The following is a 15,437-nucleotide window of genomic DNA, read 5'->3' as shown; positions in this document are numbered from 1 at the left end:
AGATGATTCACTGACGGGCATTAGTTGGGGTCCTTTTTTCAGTTAATACTAATCACTCATCTGGTGCAGAGTATATCCCGTCCCCCCATTCCCTTTATGTTCTAACTACCGGGATATCAACAGCCGGGATCCCGACTGCTTCCCATAACTATGACTATAACCAGGGTCTAGACTTGCATTTATTTTTGCTAAAGAGTGTAAATAGCTTTATAGTAAAATACCTATTTGTGTTTAGAACATGACACTTATCGAGCCCTAGAGAATATCTGCATCATTCAAAATCCAAACACAGATCTGCCTGTACTCAGAGAAAACAAACCATTACCACCAGCTGGAACCTACAGAACAGCCACAAAATGCTGTCTCCAATGTGGATTGTTCTGCTAAGCATTGCATTCCTCGAAAGTGGAATAGGGATTACATTGAGCATGTACATCATGGTTATGGATGCTAAAAGCATTAGAAATGACACAAGGCTGAACCCATCTCATCTGATCCATCTTCTGCGAGGACTGGTGAACATTCTCCTGCAGTGCAGTATGACAGTAGAGGCCTCACTCTATGCCATTTGTGTTCCTTTGTTGTTCACTAAAGTAGTGTACTATCCATTAACCGTAATTCAGCTTACTATGACTTTCTACAGTTTTTGGCTGACTGCCTGGCTCTGTGCCTACTACTGCACCACCATCACCAACTTTAGATATGGGCTCTGTGTTTGGTTACAGAGGATCAGCTCATCTTCCCTTCTGCTGCTGCTTCTACTCACAGCTGGTGGGACATTTCTCATAGGTCTCCTGTGCATTTGGAATATCAAAGTTGAAGCTGAAATGAAAGGTTCTGAGAATAGTACTCTAGGAACCTCCTTTATTAGTGGGACATTTAATGTGAATCCCTTGTATGCGCTAATAGCCACCTGTCTAGGCTGCTGTCTGCCCTTTATCCTCATAATCTACTCTATAATACTCACGGTCTCCTCTCTTTTGAGACACGTGTGTAAAATGAAGCAGAGTGATTCTGGATTTACTCGCCCTAAACTCCAGGCCCATATAAATGCTATAAGAACAGTCACCCTGATCCTTGTAGTTTACATAATTTTCTGCATAGCTGAGATTGTGTTATTCACATGTAAATTCAGTTCAGCCCCAGATGACAAGCTGTTAACCAGCTGGTCAATAGTGATGTCCTATCCAACAGCTGAGTCCATCATCACTATCCAGGCCAGCTCCAAGCTCAGGAAGGTCTCTGTGGAGAAGTTTTCTGCTGTTTGCTGGAGAAACACAAAACCTGCGCATTAGAGACCGGTGGAAAATGTGCTTCTCTATCAGCATGTGAGAGGATAGAAGTAGAATTTCAGATGATTCCATAATCACTTGCTAATCTTCTTCAAGGAAATGTGAAAGATTCACTTAGATGACTTCTGTTGTAAGAGACAGAGAGATAAAGAGATTTGATTAAACAATTGTTATGTTCTGCTTAATAACGATATATGTAATATAATGTCAATGATCTTATAGCATAAAACTATAGTACAACAATCTGTTGCTGATCATTTTGTAGTATAGTTATTGTATTAGAGAAAATGGAGCTCAGTTAAATTTAAAGTACAGTACATTTAAAGTATTTTGGTACTTTCGAATCTGGTGGAGACAAGGCCACAGTAGATCATCTAATAATTCTTTTTGTTGAGTATTTACTACAGAAGGAGAAGGGAAGGGGCCACAGTTAAGTTGCAAGGACATTCATAAAAAGAGGTAGATACAAGTACATTTATAGAGAAGGTCTAAACAGAACGCTTCAATCTGAGAACGGGGACAGATGGAATATGTCAGTAGAAGGGAAAGTAATGGTTATACTATTAAAATAAATAGTTGTGGATTATCTCAAAGCCAACAATTTACAGGATCCCAACCAGCAAGGATTTTACTAGGTTGAGATCTTGCCAAGTAAATCTTATTGACTGGGATACTAAAAATATCAAGGGGGCATAGCTGCAGCTTATTTAGACTTTTATAAGACTTCTGACATAGTACCACATCGCATGCTGCTAAATACAGATGTGACCCACTATAGCTTTGCTGAATATAGCTGCTTGCTGTAGTGGAATTGCGATGTAAATGCATCATGACATGCCACGTGAGTACGCATTGCTGTCGGCTCCTGTTACTGGCAATGGGAGGCGGGCGCATGTGTACGTAGGGTCCTATTATAGTGAATGCAGAGTGAAATCATATGCCGCACTCCTGTAAACTGGAAAGAATGTGTTTGTATTCTAAAATGAATGGATAAGAACTTGGTTGCTGGGGATTATATATGTATTACCGGTGGACGGGATGCCGGCTGTCCATATCTCGACAGAAACATCTTAAATGGCAGAAGGAGAGCAGCGGGGCGATCGCTAAGATTCCCCTTACAGGCTTGCTGCAGTCGCTGCACTGTGGGCTCAGTGACTTGCTGTGCTTGCCACAGGTTCTATACCCGATCTTTGGGTGTAGAAGACTCCCACTAGTGGGAGTAGCCCTGGGGAGCCGGGATTCTGGCTGTTGGAATTGCTGGCTGTCAGGATTTTGGTGTCGGTATCCTGAACACTGGGATCTCGACAGCCGGCATTTTAACTGCAACCTATTGCAGAATAGGAAACAGAGTCATTGTAAGTAGAGTGCCATCTAAACAAGAAAATGTTACCAGTGGAGTGCCCCAGGGATCTGTACTTGGACCAGTGCTTTTTAAGCAGGTTGTGGACTCCGGTACAGCCTAGAAGTGCCCGTTCCAGCTCTTGCCCGGTGGTTATATTATGGAATCATGTGGTAAGCAGCCCACACTGGTTACCAGTTGGTTCAAGCAAAATGTTACTATTTGTTCTTGGTAGATATTTTTAATTAAAGACTAATATGCACTATGGAGCGCTCCCTATATATGCTTTTTTTCCAGATACATACTTCCATTGGAATTTGGATTGTTGAAAGGGAGCAGCGGTCTCAAAACTATCTAGTGATACTTAGCACGGACTCACGTGCATTTTACTCGCATGAGGAAAATCAGCGCTATATCTGATAAATTGTTCGGATGTATTTATGTTTAATTACAAACAGATAATAAGCTGCTGTTTTTGTTGCATTGTTAAAACATCCAATTTTTTGGGTGTACATTGGCATATAGTGTATGTTCATGATGTTCAGAGACAGTGAATTCAGAACAATGTGATCTGAGGACTCTGCCAGAATCTTTAATGAGAGTGACGCAGAGGATTTGTCTAAATGTGCAGGTGAAGTTTTTTCTAATAAGGATGAAGATAAAATACAATTGTTGGAAAAATTGCTCATCAGGGAAACTGAAACCTGGCTGGATATAACAAGTTTGGAGAGTTATTTGAAATGTGGACGGGTTTGAATTAATGATATTGTTGGTATTTGAAAAGAAGAAAGTCCTTAAGGAAACAGAAAAAACACCTTACCATTTTGGAAGGTGATACTCAGCTTGCAGGGAAAGTAAAAGAATAAAAAATTGAGGTTAATAGAAAAGTTGACGCTACAGAAGAAAAGATAAAGGAAACCAAAAGTAAGAAATTCTCACGTGACAAGGAGGATTATTTAAAAAACCAGGTTAAAAATTGGCATATAGTTAGTAATCAAAATCGTACTAGAACTACAGAATGTCTACTAGAGGAGACTATATACACAATGAGAATCGTGATAGGAACCTACATAGCAATGGTACCTCTTGTCCAGAACATTAAGTAGCTAAATGGGGAGAGACATCTACAAACACCCCTCAAAGGCAAAGAATGGAACAATGTGAAGCTGAAACAACGGCAATGATATCATTCTGCAGAACCAGTGCAGGATTCAGGTAATTATAGAGCAAATACAAATCATAATGGTTTTGTTCATAGAAACAGGTACAGTATGAATGTTTGCAATCAGTAAGAGATGATCAATATCATAATCATATGGATTTTAAGTAGTGATGAGCAGGTTTGGTTACTCGGAATCCGAACCCCCCCGAACTTCACCCATTTTACACGGTTCCGAGGCGGACTCAAATCTTCCCGCCTTGCTCGGTTAACCCGAGCGCGCCCTAACGTCATCATCCTGCTGTCGGATTATCGCGAGATTCGTATTCTATATAAGGAGCCGCACGTCGCCCGCCATTTTCACTCGTGCATTGTTGATGATAGGGAGAGGACGTGTGCAGCATTCTCTCAGTTGTGTTCAGTGTGCTGCAAATATCTGTGCTCAGTGTGCTGCAAATATCTGTGCTCAGTGTGCTGAAAATATCTACGTTCTCTGCCTGAAAAACGCTCCATATCTGTGCTGCATTGTAGTATATAGTAGGAGGACAGTGCAAAATTTTGCTGACCAGTGACCACCAGTATTATATCAGTACGGTACAGTAGTCCACTGCTCTACCTACCTCTATGTCGTCGAGTATACTATCCATCCACACCTGTGGTGCATTTTGGTTGTTGTGCGCAGTATATATAGTAGAAGGACAGTGCATAATTTTGCTGACCACAAGTATGTAATATATACCAGTACGGTACAGTAGTCCACTGCTCTACCTACCTCTGTGTCGTCAAGTGTACTATCTATCCATACCTGTGGTGCATTTTAGTTGTTGTGCGCAGTATATTTAGTAGGAGGACAGTGCATCATTTTCCTGACCACCAGTATATAATATATAGCAGTACGGTACAGTAGTCCACTGCTCTACCTACCTCTGTGTCATCAAGTATACTATCCATCCATACCTGTGGTGCATTTTAGTTGTTGTGCGCAGTATATATAGGAGGACAGTGCATAATTTTGCTGACCATCAGTATATAATATATAGCAGTACGGTACAGTAGGCCATTGCTATTGATATATTACTGGCATATAATTCCACACATTAAAAAATGGAGAACAAAAATGTGGAGGGTAAAATAGGGAAAGATCAAGATCCACTTCCACCTCGTGCTGAAGCTGCTGCCACTAGTCATGGGCGAGACGTTGAAATACCATCAACGTCGTCTGCCAAGGCCAATGCCCAATGTCATAGTAGAGAGCATGTAAAATCCAAGAAAAACAAAAGTTCAGTAAAATGACTCAAAAATCAAAATTAAAAGCATCTGATGAGAAGCGTAAACTTGCCAATATGCCATTTACAACACGGAGTGGCAAGGAACGGCTGAGGCCCTGGCCTATGTTCATGGCTAGTGGTTCAGATTCACATGAGGATGGAAGCACTCATCCTCTCATTAGAAAACTGCAGTGCCACTCCTAGATGGACCAGGTGTTGTGTCGGCCACTTGGGTCGCTTAGCTCAGCCACACGGCTACCTCATTGCACCTCTTTTTTTCTTTGCATCATGTGCTGTTTGGGGACTATTTTTTAAAACTGCCATCCTGTCTGACACTGCAGTGCCACTCCTAGATGGGCCAGGTGTTTGTGTCGGCCACTTGGGTCGCTTAGCTTAGTCACACAGCGACCTTGGTGCACCTCTTTTTTTCTTTGCATCATGTGCTGTTTGGGGACTATTTTTTGAAGTGCCATCCTGTCTGACACTGCAGTGCCACTCCTAGATGGGCCAGGTGTTTGTGTCGACCACTTGGGTCGCTTAGCTTAGTCACACAGCGACCTTGGTGCACCTCTTTTTTTCTTTGCATCATGTGCTGTTTGGGGATTATTTTTTTAAGTGCCATCCTGTCTGACACTGCAGTGCCACTCCTAGATGGGCCAGGTGTTTGTGTCGACCACTTAGGTCACTTAGCTTAGTCACACAGTGACCTTGGTGCACCTCTTTTTTTCTTTGCATCATGTGCGGTTTGGGGACTATATTTTGAAGTGCCATCCTGTCTGACACTGCAGTGCCACTCCTAGATGGGCCAGGTGTTTGTGCCGGCCACTTGGGTCGCTTAGCTTAGTCATCCAGCGACCTCGGTGCAAATTTTAGGACTAAAAATAATATTGTGAGGTGTGAGGTGTTCAGAATAGACTGGAAATGAGTGAAAAGTATGGTAATTGAGGTTAATAATACTATGGGATCAAAATGACCCCCAAATTCTATGATTTAAGCTGTATTTGAGGGTTTTTTGTAAAAAAAAAATGAATCTAAAACACACCCGAATCCGACAAAAAATGTTCAGGGGGTTTTGCCAAAACGCGTCCGAATCCAAAACACGGCCGCGGAAACGAATCCAAAACCAAAACACAAAACCCGAAAAATGTCCGGTGCACATCTCTAATTTTCAGGTACGGCAGCATTCACCCAGGTTAAAAAACAGAGTATAGAGATATCATACTGCAGCGGGACATACACCAATGGGTCAAAAAAGAAATCTAGACTAAGGAGAGGAAAAGGAGTTACCAATACGACAATCAAAGAAGCAAAATATGTAATAAAAGACCAAGATGTTAAATAATATATTCTATCTAAGGTGCAATTAAAGCTAATGGAAAATGATGTCCTGAAAAAAGGGCTATCTTTTGCTCCATCATGTCATATGAACAAAACAAAACTATATATTGACTTAAAGCTATATGTTGGGAAACTAAAACTTAAAAGGTATTTTTTCTGAAAGAATGATGCCCTTTTAAGAAATTGGTCTAATGAGGATGATAAAAAATGTACTTCGGGTTTAATACCGAAATCTATCTATTTCCTTTTGGAATCGAAAGGTCTGTATCTGGAAATTTTTCACCCACACAGTTAAGAAAGATATGGAAAAACTTTGCAATAACGTTAAACCAGTAGCAACTCATATGAGTAAAGCAGAAAATCAGGCTTTGAAGGGTTTCTCAAATATCACTGAGATAGTTATTAAGGGTGGAGATGGGGGGGTGACTTGTTGTACTTGATCGGTCGTATTATATTGAAGAAGCATATTAGTTGCTGGTGGATACCTCTTCCTATCAGAAACTTGATGGTTATACCACCGCTGGCTTTATTGCGGAACTGGAGGGTCTAGTTAATAAAGGAATAGAAAATAAATATATATCAGGAGAGGAATATAAATATCTATTGATTAAATATCAAAAGAGAGCAACTTTTTATCATATACCGAAGCTGCATAAAGATTCAGGGAGACCGCCTGGATGTCCCATAATAGCAGGGATAGGATCCCTGATTTCCCGAATCTCTGAATATGTAGACGTTTATATAAAAAATATATGTTTTTAAACCTAGACTCTTATTCAGTATACAAGATTCTAACCATGTGCTACAGATTAATGAAGGTCTACAATGGTAAAGTGAATACATGTGGTGTACTGTAGATGTACAGTCATTATATATGGCAATTCCACATATAAAAGGTATAGAAAGCGTCAGAAGGATACTTTAAGCTGATCCAAATATAACTTCTCCTCTGGTAGAGTTTACTTTTGAATGCCTAAACTTTGTATTGAAATGAAATTATTTCACTTTCTTAGATGATTTGTACATCCAATCATGTGGGACAGCGATGGGTACGATATTGTTAGGTTCCTGGTGCTCAGAACAAGGGAGATGTTGCGTAGTGAGTACAGAGCACCAGAACGTGACGCTGAAATAAGATGTGGTGTGGAAATAGCCCCTAGCACTCTTCCTCCATTATTTCACCCGTGTGGTCAGTTCACGCCTGCGTGACTATGGTTTCTTGGGCACACGGCAGCCGTGTTTGAAGGGCGGATTAGGTCTACCCAACTCCGATGCCCCCAGGTCTTAGAGTGAGACAAGGCGTGAACCGAGACAAGATAATAACAAGGGGACCTCTAACTAAAGCAAACAGAAGGCTAGGGGCTACTAACAACCCTAAAACTAAATACATGTGCGGCACACTGCCAAAGGAAAAGAACAACAAAGGAGATGCTGTCCACACGCTGACACAATACTGTTGTGTACCGGCGGTGACAGCATATGCAGAACCCTTTGCAAAACACCAGTAACAAATATAACCAAGGAATACAGCGGCCTAGCCCGACGGAAGCGGCAAAGCCGCTACTCACGGAACCTGTACGAATACGGACAAACGGACAGGAACCCCCAATGTAGCCGACACAGGCTCTCAGAACCGGAGTACAGGCAGAACCCCAAACGACAGACTGGTGGACACCAAGAAGCCAGATACTCGACCAGGCACAGACAAAGCCACGGGACTTCTGGACAGGAACGCTTCACGGCAGGACACTGAATCGGACACTGGATCAGACACTGGAAGCAGCTAGACAGACACTGCTAGACAGGAGCTCAGGAACTGGACAGGAACTAGCTCAGAACTCAGGAACTAGCAGGAACTATCACCAGCGTCTGTGTATTGCACTAAGCTAGAATATAACAGAGAGTCCTAATTAATTATGTTGTGCAGCTATCCTGTTGCACGACTCCAATCTGACAAGATGCAATTAACAGACAGGTGAGGCCAAACACATGGAAACAGGCTGCAATTACACAGACTCACCACCGGCAGCAAACAAGAGTCTTCTAAACCAGAGCAAAGGGAAATCCTGGCCTGCAAGAGAACTATAAACATAAAATAAACGGAAAACAGGAATGAACCACTACCTGTGGTTCATAACAGATATGCACACCAAGTTTAGAAAATATTTATATGGGACAATGGGAGGGTTAATCTTTTGGGGATTTTGCATAGAATATTGTGTTGTTTAAAAGATTCATTGATGATATTTTGATAGTGTGGAACGGTGATGAAAAACAGTTTGAAATATACATGGATATAATCAATATTAACAAATACAACCTTATATTCACACACGCACCATGTGTAAGGATAAAATTGAATTTTTGGATTTGACTCTTGATAGTTCTGAATCTGTCAGTATTGGGAAAGTGAGCACATACACATTTAAAAAAACTATAACATATAAAGAAAAAAATGTGGTACAAAAATGTGGGTACAGGTTGAGTATCCCTTACCCAAAATGCTTGGGACCAGAAGTATTTTGGATATGGGATTTTTCCGTATTTTGGAATAATTGCATACCATAATGAGATATCATGGTGATGGGACCTAAGTCTAAGCACAGAATGCATTTATGTTACATATACACCTTATACACACAGCCTGAAGGTAATTTTAACCAATATTTTTTATAACTTTGTGCATTAAACAAAGTGTGTGTACATTCACACAAATCATTTATGTTTCATATACACCTTATACACACAGCCTGAAGGTCATTTAATACAATATTATTAATAACTTTGTGTATTAAACAAAGTTTGTGTACATTGAGCCATCAAAAAACAAAGGTTTCACTATTTCACTCTCACTCAAACAAGTCTGTATTTCAGAATATTCCGTATTTCGGAATATTTGGATATGGGATACTCAACCTGTATAGAAAGTGGAAAAATAATTGGTCTGTTTGTTACTGTTTATAATATGGAGGCTGGAGACATTAAGAACATTCTAAAAAAAAGAACTGGCATATACTCCAGCTTTACTCGGTTCTTGCAGATCACCTTCTGAAATATCTAGGGGTTACCTATAGGAGGGCCAAAAATGTGAAGTCATATGGCTCAGGCAGTAGATTAGAAATGATAATGGAGAACAAGGAAAAACACTTTCTGGATAACCTAAAAGGGTGTAATGCTTGTGGATATTGGAAAGTGTGCAAACTGGAGGACAAGGATAAAACATCATTTAAAGGTAGTCATGATAAAAGGTTATTTGATATTAATAGTGATAAAGATAGAAGCCATTTTGTCCATAGAATGCATGGTTTAATGTGCCTCATTGTCATGTTATAGTCTGTTTAAAAATGTTTATCAGTTCCAAAATGATTTAACAGTTAGGGGGGTATTCGTTAGTGCAGTTTTTTTTGACCAGTTGAAAAAACGTCACTTTTGCATGTTTTTTGGTTGAATTTAAATTTGACCTTTTCAATGCCCATGCCGTATTTTTTAGACTGGTCGAAAAATCCGGCACTGGCAAAAAACACATGTACTGTATTGCGAATTTGCCGCCAATATGCATGTTTTGGTGAATTTGCAGGAGTTTTTGCCCATTTTGGGTGCAAATACCGCCCATGCCGGTTCAACAAAAAACAAAGTGAAACAGCATGGGGGAAAATGGATTAAAAAATTAGCGAAAACGCCTGCAATTGAATACCCTGAGTTGAATGAATGCTGTTTTTTCAAACAGTTGAAAAAAATGCCACTTAATTGAATACTCCCATAGTGACTAGGACAAGTGCAAGGCTTTGCACTTTCCATGAACCATAGTGTGACCTTCTTGATTGAAATGTAACTGTCAGCAGCTAGACATAGAGGCTTAAAAAGGGATCTGTCTGTCTGTGGTATAGCAGGTGTGGAAAATCGCTAGGCAAATGTATGATCGCTTTTAGCAAAACTTCCCCTTGTTAACCCTATAAGCACATCTATTAATTATAAGAAGATACTAGATACATGATGTATGAGGTAACGTTTTGTTAGCCAATTAGATAGAGCTTACGTCACTGTAGCAGATGTAAGAGCCTTTATATTGCACTGCTCTGGAAATTAAATGGCTGCTATTTCCTGTTTCATGACATGTGACTGGTCATTAAAAAGTTACCTTGGATTTCTGGTCACTGGCTGCAGCTATGAATGAACCTGATGCTGACTAATTGAGTGTGTGCCATGAACTGGGGTTATTGAGGGTTCCTAGCAAGTAAATATAGCTTTATCAGAGTGTGGAATAATCAGAAAAAGAGAACAGTGCTAGTATTAATTAGTACATTGTAATATATACTGCTTAGGTTAAATCAAATCTATTTTAATATTAAAATGAATCAGTAAATAAAAAATATGATATATTAAAATACCAAAAATAAATAGATAAATAAATAAATAGATAATCAACCAACCAACCAACCAACCAACCAACCAACCAACCAACCATTATAATTATATACACATGTAGGAACACACAGGAGTAATACAAAATCACTGTGACTCCAATTAGAACCTATGGTGAATGGTTAATGGAGAACACGCACGGTCTGGATTAATAACCAGCAAAGTATGACGATATTACCAGCTGAATGGAAATGGAAATCAGTACAGTTGTATTATCAAATAATACTCCTCAGAGTAAGTTTGTTGCTTATGTCAGGTACAGTATTGTTGGATATAAAAAAAAATATATATAAATATATATACAGGTTGAGTATCCTATATCCAAATATCCGAAATACGGAATATTCCGAAATACGGACTTTTTTGAGCGAGAGTGAGATAGTGAAACTTTTGTTTTTTGATGGCTTAAACTTTGTTTAATACACAAAATTATTAAAAATATTGTATTAAATGACCTTCAGACTGTGTGTATAAGGTGTATATGAAACATAAATGAATTGTGTGAATGTAGACACACTTTGTTTAATGCACAAAGTTATAAAAAATATTGGCTAAAATGACCTTCAGGCTGTGTGTATAAGGTGTATATGTAACATAAATGCATTCTGTGCTTAGATTTAGGTCCGTTTGCCATGATCTCTTATTATGGTATGCAATTATTCCAAAATACAGAAAAATCCGATATCCAAAATACCTCTGGTCCCAAGCATTTTGGATAAGGGATACTCAACCTGTATATATATATATATATATATATATATATACATCTACTCTAACTCTGCCTCAGGCCTTTATTCAGATCCATTATCCTGTGGTCACCTGGTGCAGGTCTGTCTGATGGGTCTGATCTGTACTTGGCATTTCATGACTTGCAGTATACTCCCAGGCATGGGGTCTATTCATCTGCACAGCATGTGTTATCATGGCTCGCCTGCACAGTGATTCCAATGACCAAATGCAAGCTTCAACCACAGGTGGAACAAGATGAGCACGTTGCTCTAACCAGTTTCTGACAATGATCTACAGTAAGTCTAGTTATGGCAGATCCTCACACCACCAAAGTTACTTACACCCTGGTCATCCAGAGCATATGGAAGCTCTAGTAGGATCTGACAAACTTGTCAAGGTTCAATGGCAAGCCTATGGTACAGTGACTGAACCACAGGCTGAGCCTCTACATCACCAAGGCAGATTGTTCCCTATATGGTAGAGATCACACTACACTCCGCAGGGAACCTATCCCAACACTCCCACCATGGTTTCATATGATTCCATACCTGCGCAGATCATTCCCTGGAGGATCCCTCTAAATTGACCCTATTTTTAATTGCAAAATCTGGAAGGTGTTCAAGGCTTAATCCCAAGCTCCATAACTTTGTTACATGATGCCCTGTCTTATTCTACAGTTTTTGTGCAAGCTTACTTTCTTTCTTCTGGCACACTGTTGTACAACCATAATAGTTACGCTCAGCAATATCTGCAAAGCAGGGAGGCACTGGGCTAGAGAGGTTGTCTTCCCCGCTCTGATACTTTGCTGATGAGCAGTTTTGCTGACAGGCGGCAGCAGCGGTGGTATCAGCATGAACAGAAGCAGTGACAGTGTGAGAATCTCCTGCGTCATGGCCCTTCTTCTCCTTGCTCCTCCCCCTTCACATGTCATGCTGGAAGACAGGCAGCAGCGTCACCTCCCCCTCTGACTCTGAAGACACAGACTGCAGTTTTCCGTACAACCCACCCTCTCTCCCATCCCCTCCCATCAGTGATGGATTCATGTAGGGGGCACCGCCACCAATACGCAGGAAGTCATGTGGTGCACTGGACTGTGCAGTGGAGGAGCCAGCAGATGTGAGAGGAGGAGCAGCCACACCACAGGCACACAGATGAGTAAAGACACTGTAGGGGCTCAGGTAAATTCTTCTGCAGATAAATGAAGTGTGTGTGTGTGTGTGTGTGTGGGGGGGGGGGGGGGCTGTACACGCACACACAGCTTAATTCGGCAGCTGGAGGAGTGATACTATTTGGTGGATCCTTCCCTTGTCCCAGTGGATTCCTAGCAGGCATCTAGTATTCAGTACTATGTTAGTATGGGCACCGCAAAAACATTTTTGGTTCAGCTCCGAATCCTGTGATTTATAGGTAATCCAGAATCTTCTACAGTAAGAGCACACATGTTTTTATTTTTGAAATAAAATCATTACCTGCAAAAAAAAATAATCTTGAATGCAAATTTTTAAATTTGCATTTCAGTTTGCAAAATACAGCAGTTTAAATTTCATTGCAGTAAAATAATGTAGCTATTTTGTTTGGAACATGACATAGTAAAATCCTGGAAAATATTTCCACGATTCAAACCTCAAATATAGATCTGTCCATACTCAAAAATCACAAACCATTACCTCCACCTGTAACATTCAGAACAGCCACAAAATAATGTCTCCAACCTTTATTGTTCTACTAAGCATTGCATTCCTCCAAAGTGGGATAGCAATTACATTGAACACGTACATCGTGATAATGGATGCTAAAAGCATTAGAAATGACACAAGGCTGAACCCATCTCATCTGATCCATCTTCTGCGAGGACTGGTGAACATTCTCCTGCAGTGCAGTCTGACAGTACAGGGATCACTCTACATCATTTGTGTTCCTGTGCTGTTTATTAAGGAAGTGTTATTTCCAATTACCATAATTACACTTACAATGACTTACTGCAGCTTTTGGCTGACTGCCTGGCTCTGTGCCTACTACTGTACCACCATAACCAACTTCAGATATGGGCTCTGTGTTTGGTTACAGAGGATCAGCTCATCTTCACTTCTGCTGCTGCTTCTACTCACAGCTGGTGGGACATTCCTCCTAGGTCTCCTGTGCATTTGGAATATCAAAATTGAAGCTGAAGTGAAAGGATCTGAGAACCGTACAGTGGGAACCTCTTTTTTTAGTGGGACATTTAATGTAAATCCCTTGTATTCACTAATAGCCAGCTGTCTAGGCTGCAGACTTCCATTTATCAGGGAGGGGCCTTAGACTGCACACCTATAGCTGCCATTACTGATATCATATAGCTTAGCATATAATAAATAGTGGAGTTTAGAACTACAAGTCTCAGTAGGTAGCACCTCACATTACTGGCAGCTGGGGTCGCTTGGCTGTGGTTTTTTTGGGGGTCCCATGCCCTAGGTTTGAACCCCTATAGTGTTAGTTACTGCAGCAGAGTGGAGTCCCTTGCCGCGGGGCTGCAGCTTCATGCATTGATCAATTCATAACTAAACTCCACTATTTATTATATGCTAAGCTATATGATATCAGTAATGCTAGAGACAGTGCACCTACAACACCCCCCTTTTTTCTTCTGTAGAACTACAAGTCTCAGTAGGTAGCACCTCACATTACTGGCAGCTATAGGTGTGCAGTCTAAGGCCCCTCCCTAGCAAACTAAAAGTGTTTTGTATAGACACACCTGAAGGAGTGAGACACCTTCATTCTTAGACTTGCACCCACCCGCACCTGACCCTCATTTATTTTAACTAGGGTACCTAGCATGACTGCACTTGTGAATATGGCACAATTCTAGGTAAGTCCAAGTATTCAGAACAATAGGTCAGAAATGGGGTGGCTCCTGGGGTACGGGGCCTCCTGGACTGCCGTGGCTGGGCGACAACAGGGCATCGCAGCATTACATTTAATTTGGCACTTTCACCGTTTGTTTATTATACATGTTACACATTTTTTTCACTTATATTAATTCACCCCATAACACCCTTTTTTTCTCACCTATCCCTTAATCCTTCTCACTACACATAATTATTCCCTGCAATGCCCTGGGGTCGCTTGGCTGTGGTTTTTTGGGGGGTCCCATGCCCTAGGTTTGAACCCCTATAGTGTTAGGTACTGCAGCAGAGTGGAGTCCCTTGCCGCGGGGCTGCAGCTTCATGCATTGATCAATCCATAACAAAACTCCACTATTTATTATATGCTAAGCTATATGATATCAGTAATGCTAGAGACAGTGCACCTACAACACCCCCTTTTTTTCTGTAGGGCTTCCATTTATCCTCATACTCTACTCTATTATACTCATGGTTTCCTCTCTTTTGAGATATGTGTGTAACATGAAGCAGAGTGATTCTGGATTTACTTGTCATAAACTCCAAGCCCACATCAAGGCTATAAGAACCTTCACCCTGATCCTTGTAGTTTCTGTAACCTTCTGCATAGCTGAGATTGTGTTGACCACAGCTAAATTCAGTTCCCCTCCAAATGAGAAGCTATTAATTTTCTGGGTCATAGTGATGTCCTATCCAGCAGCAGAGTCCATCATCGTTATCCAAGCCAGCTCGAAGCTCAGGAAGGCCTTTGTGGAGACGTTTTCTGCTGTTTGCTGGAGAAACACAAAACCTGACAATTAGAGAGCTGTATATCTGGACAATACCACTTACAGTACTATTCTTCTTCTGGAAACCTTGAAGGGTGCACTCTGTTGTAATGAGAAGAAGGCTTCATTTAGAGGTGTATGCACTACCAACCTAGGATGTAGTGGAGCAATTTTTTCACCATACAGCTGGTGTAAATGTTAATGGTGCGACTGATGATGGCATCTAAGGACGTTTACAGATGGC

General features: G+C 40.8%; 1 protein-coding gene across 1 annotated transcript; it reads left to right on the top strand.

Annotated features, from left to right (window-relative positions):
- Positions 1–428: 428 nt before the first annotated feature.
- Positions 429–1,295, top strand: LOC134944382 (taste receptor type 2 member 40-like). Its single transcript, XM_063932962.1, has one exon. It carries the CDS (start codon positions 429–431, stop codon positions 1,293–1,295), a length of 867 nt encoding a protein of 288 aa, XP_063789032.1.
- Positions 1,296–15,437: the final 14,142 nt, after the last annotated feature.

This window comes from Pseudophryne corroboree, chromosome 7 (genome assembly GCF_028390025.1).
Source record: "Pseudophryne corroboree isolate aPseCor3 chromosome 7, aPseCor3.hap2, whole genome shotgun sequence".
NCBI lineage: Eukaryota > Metazoa > Chordata > Amphibia > Anura > Myobatrachidae > Pseudophryne > Pseudophryne corroboree.
This window is presented reverse-complemented; position numbering and strand designations above follow the sequence as displayed.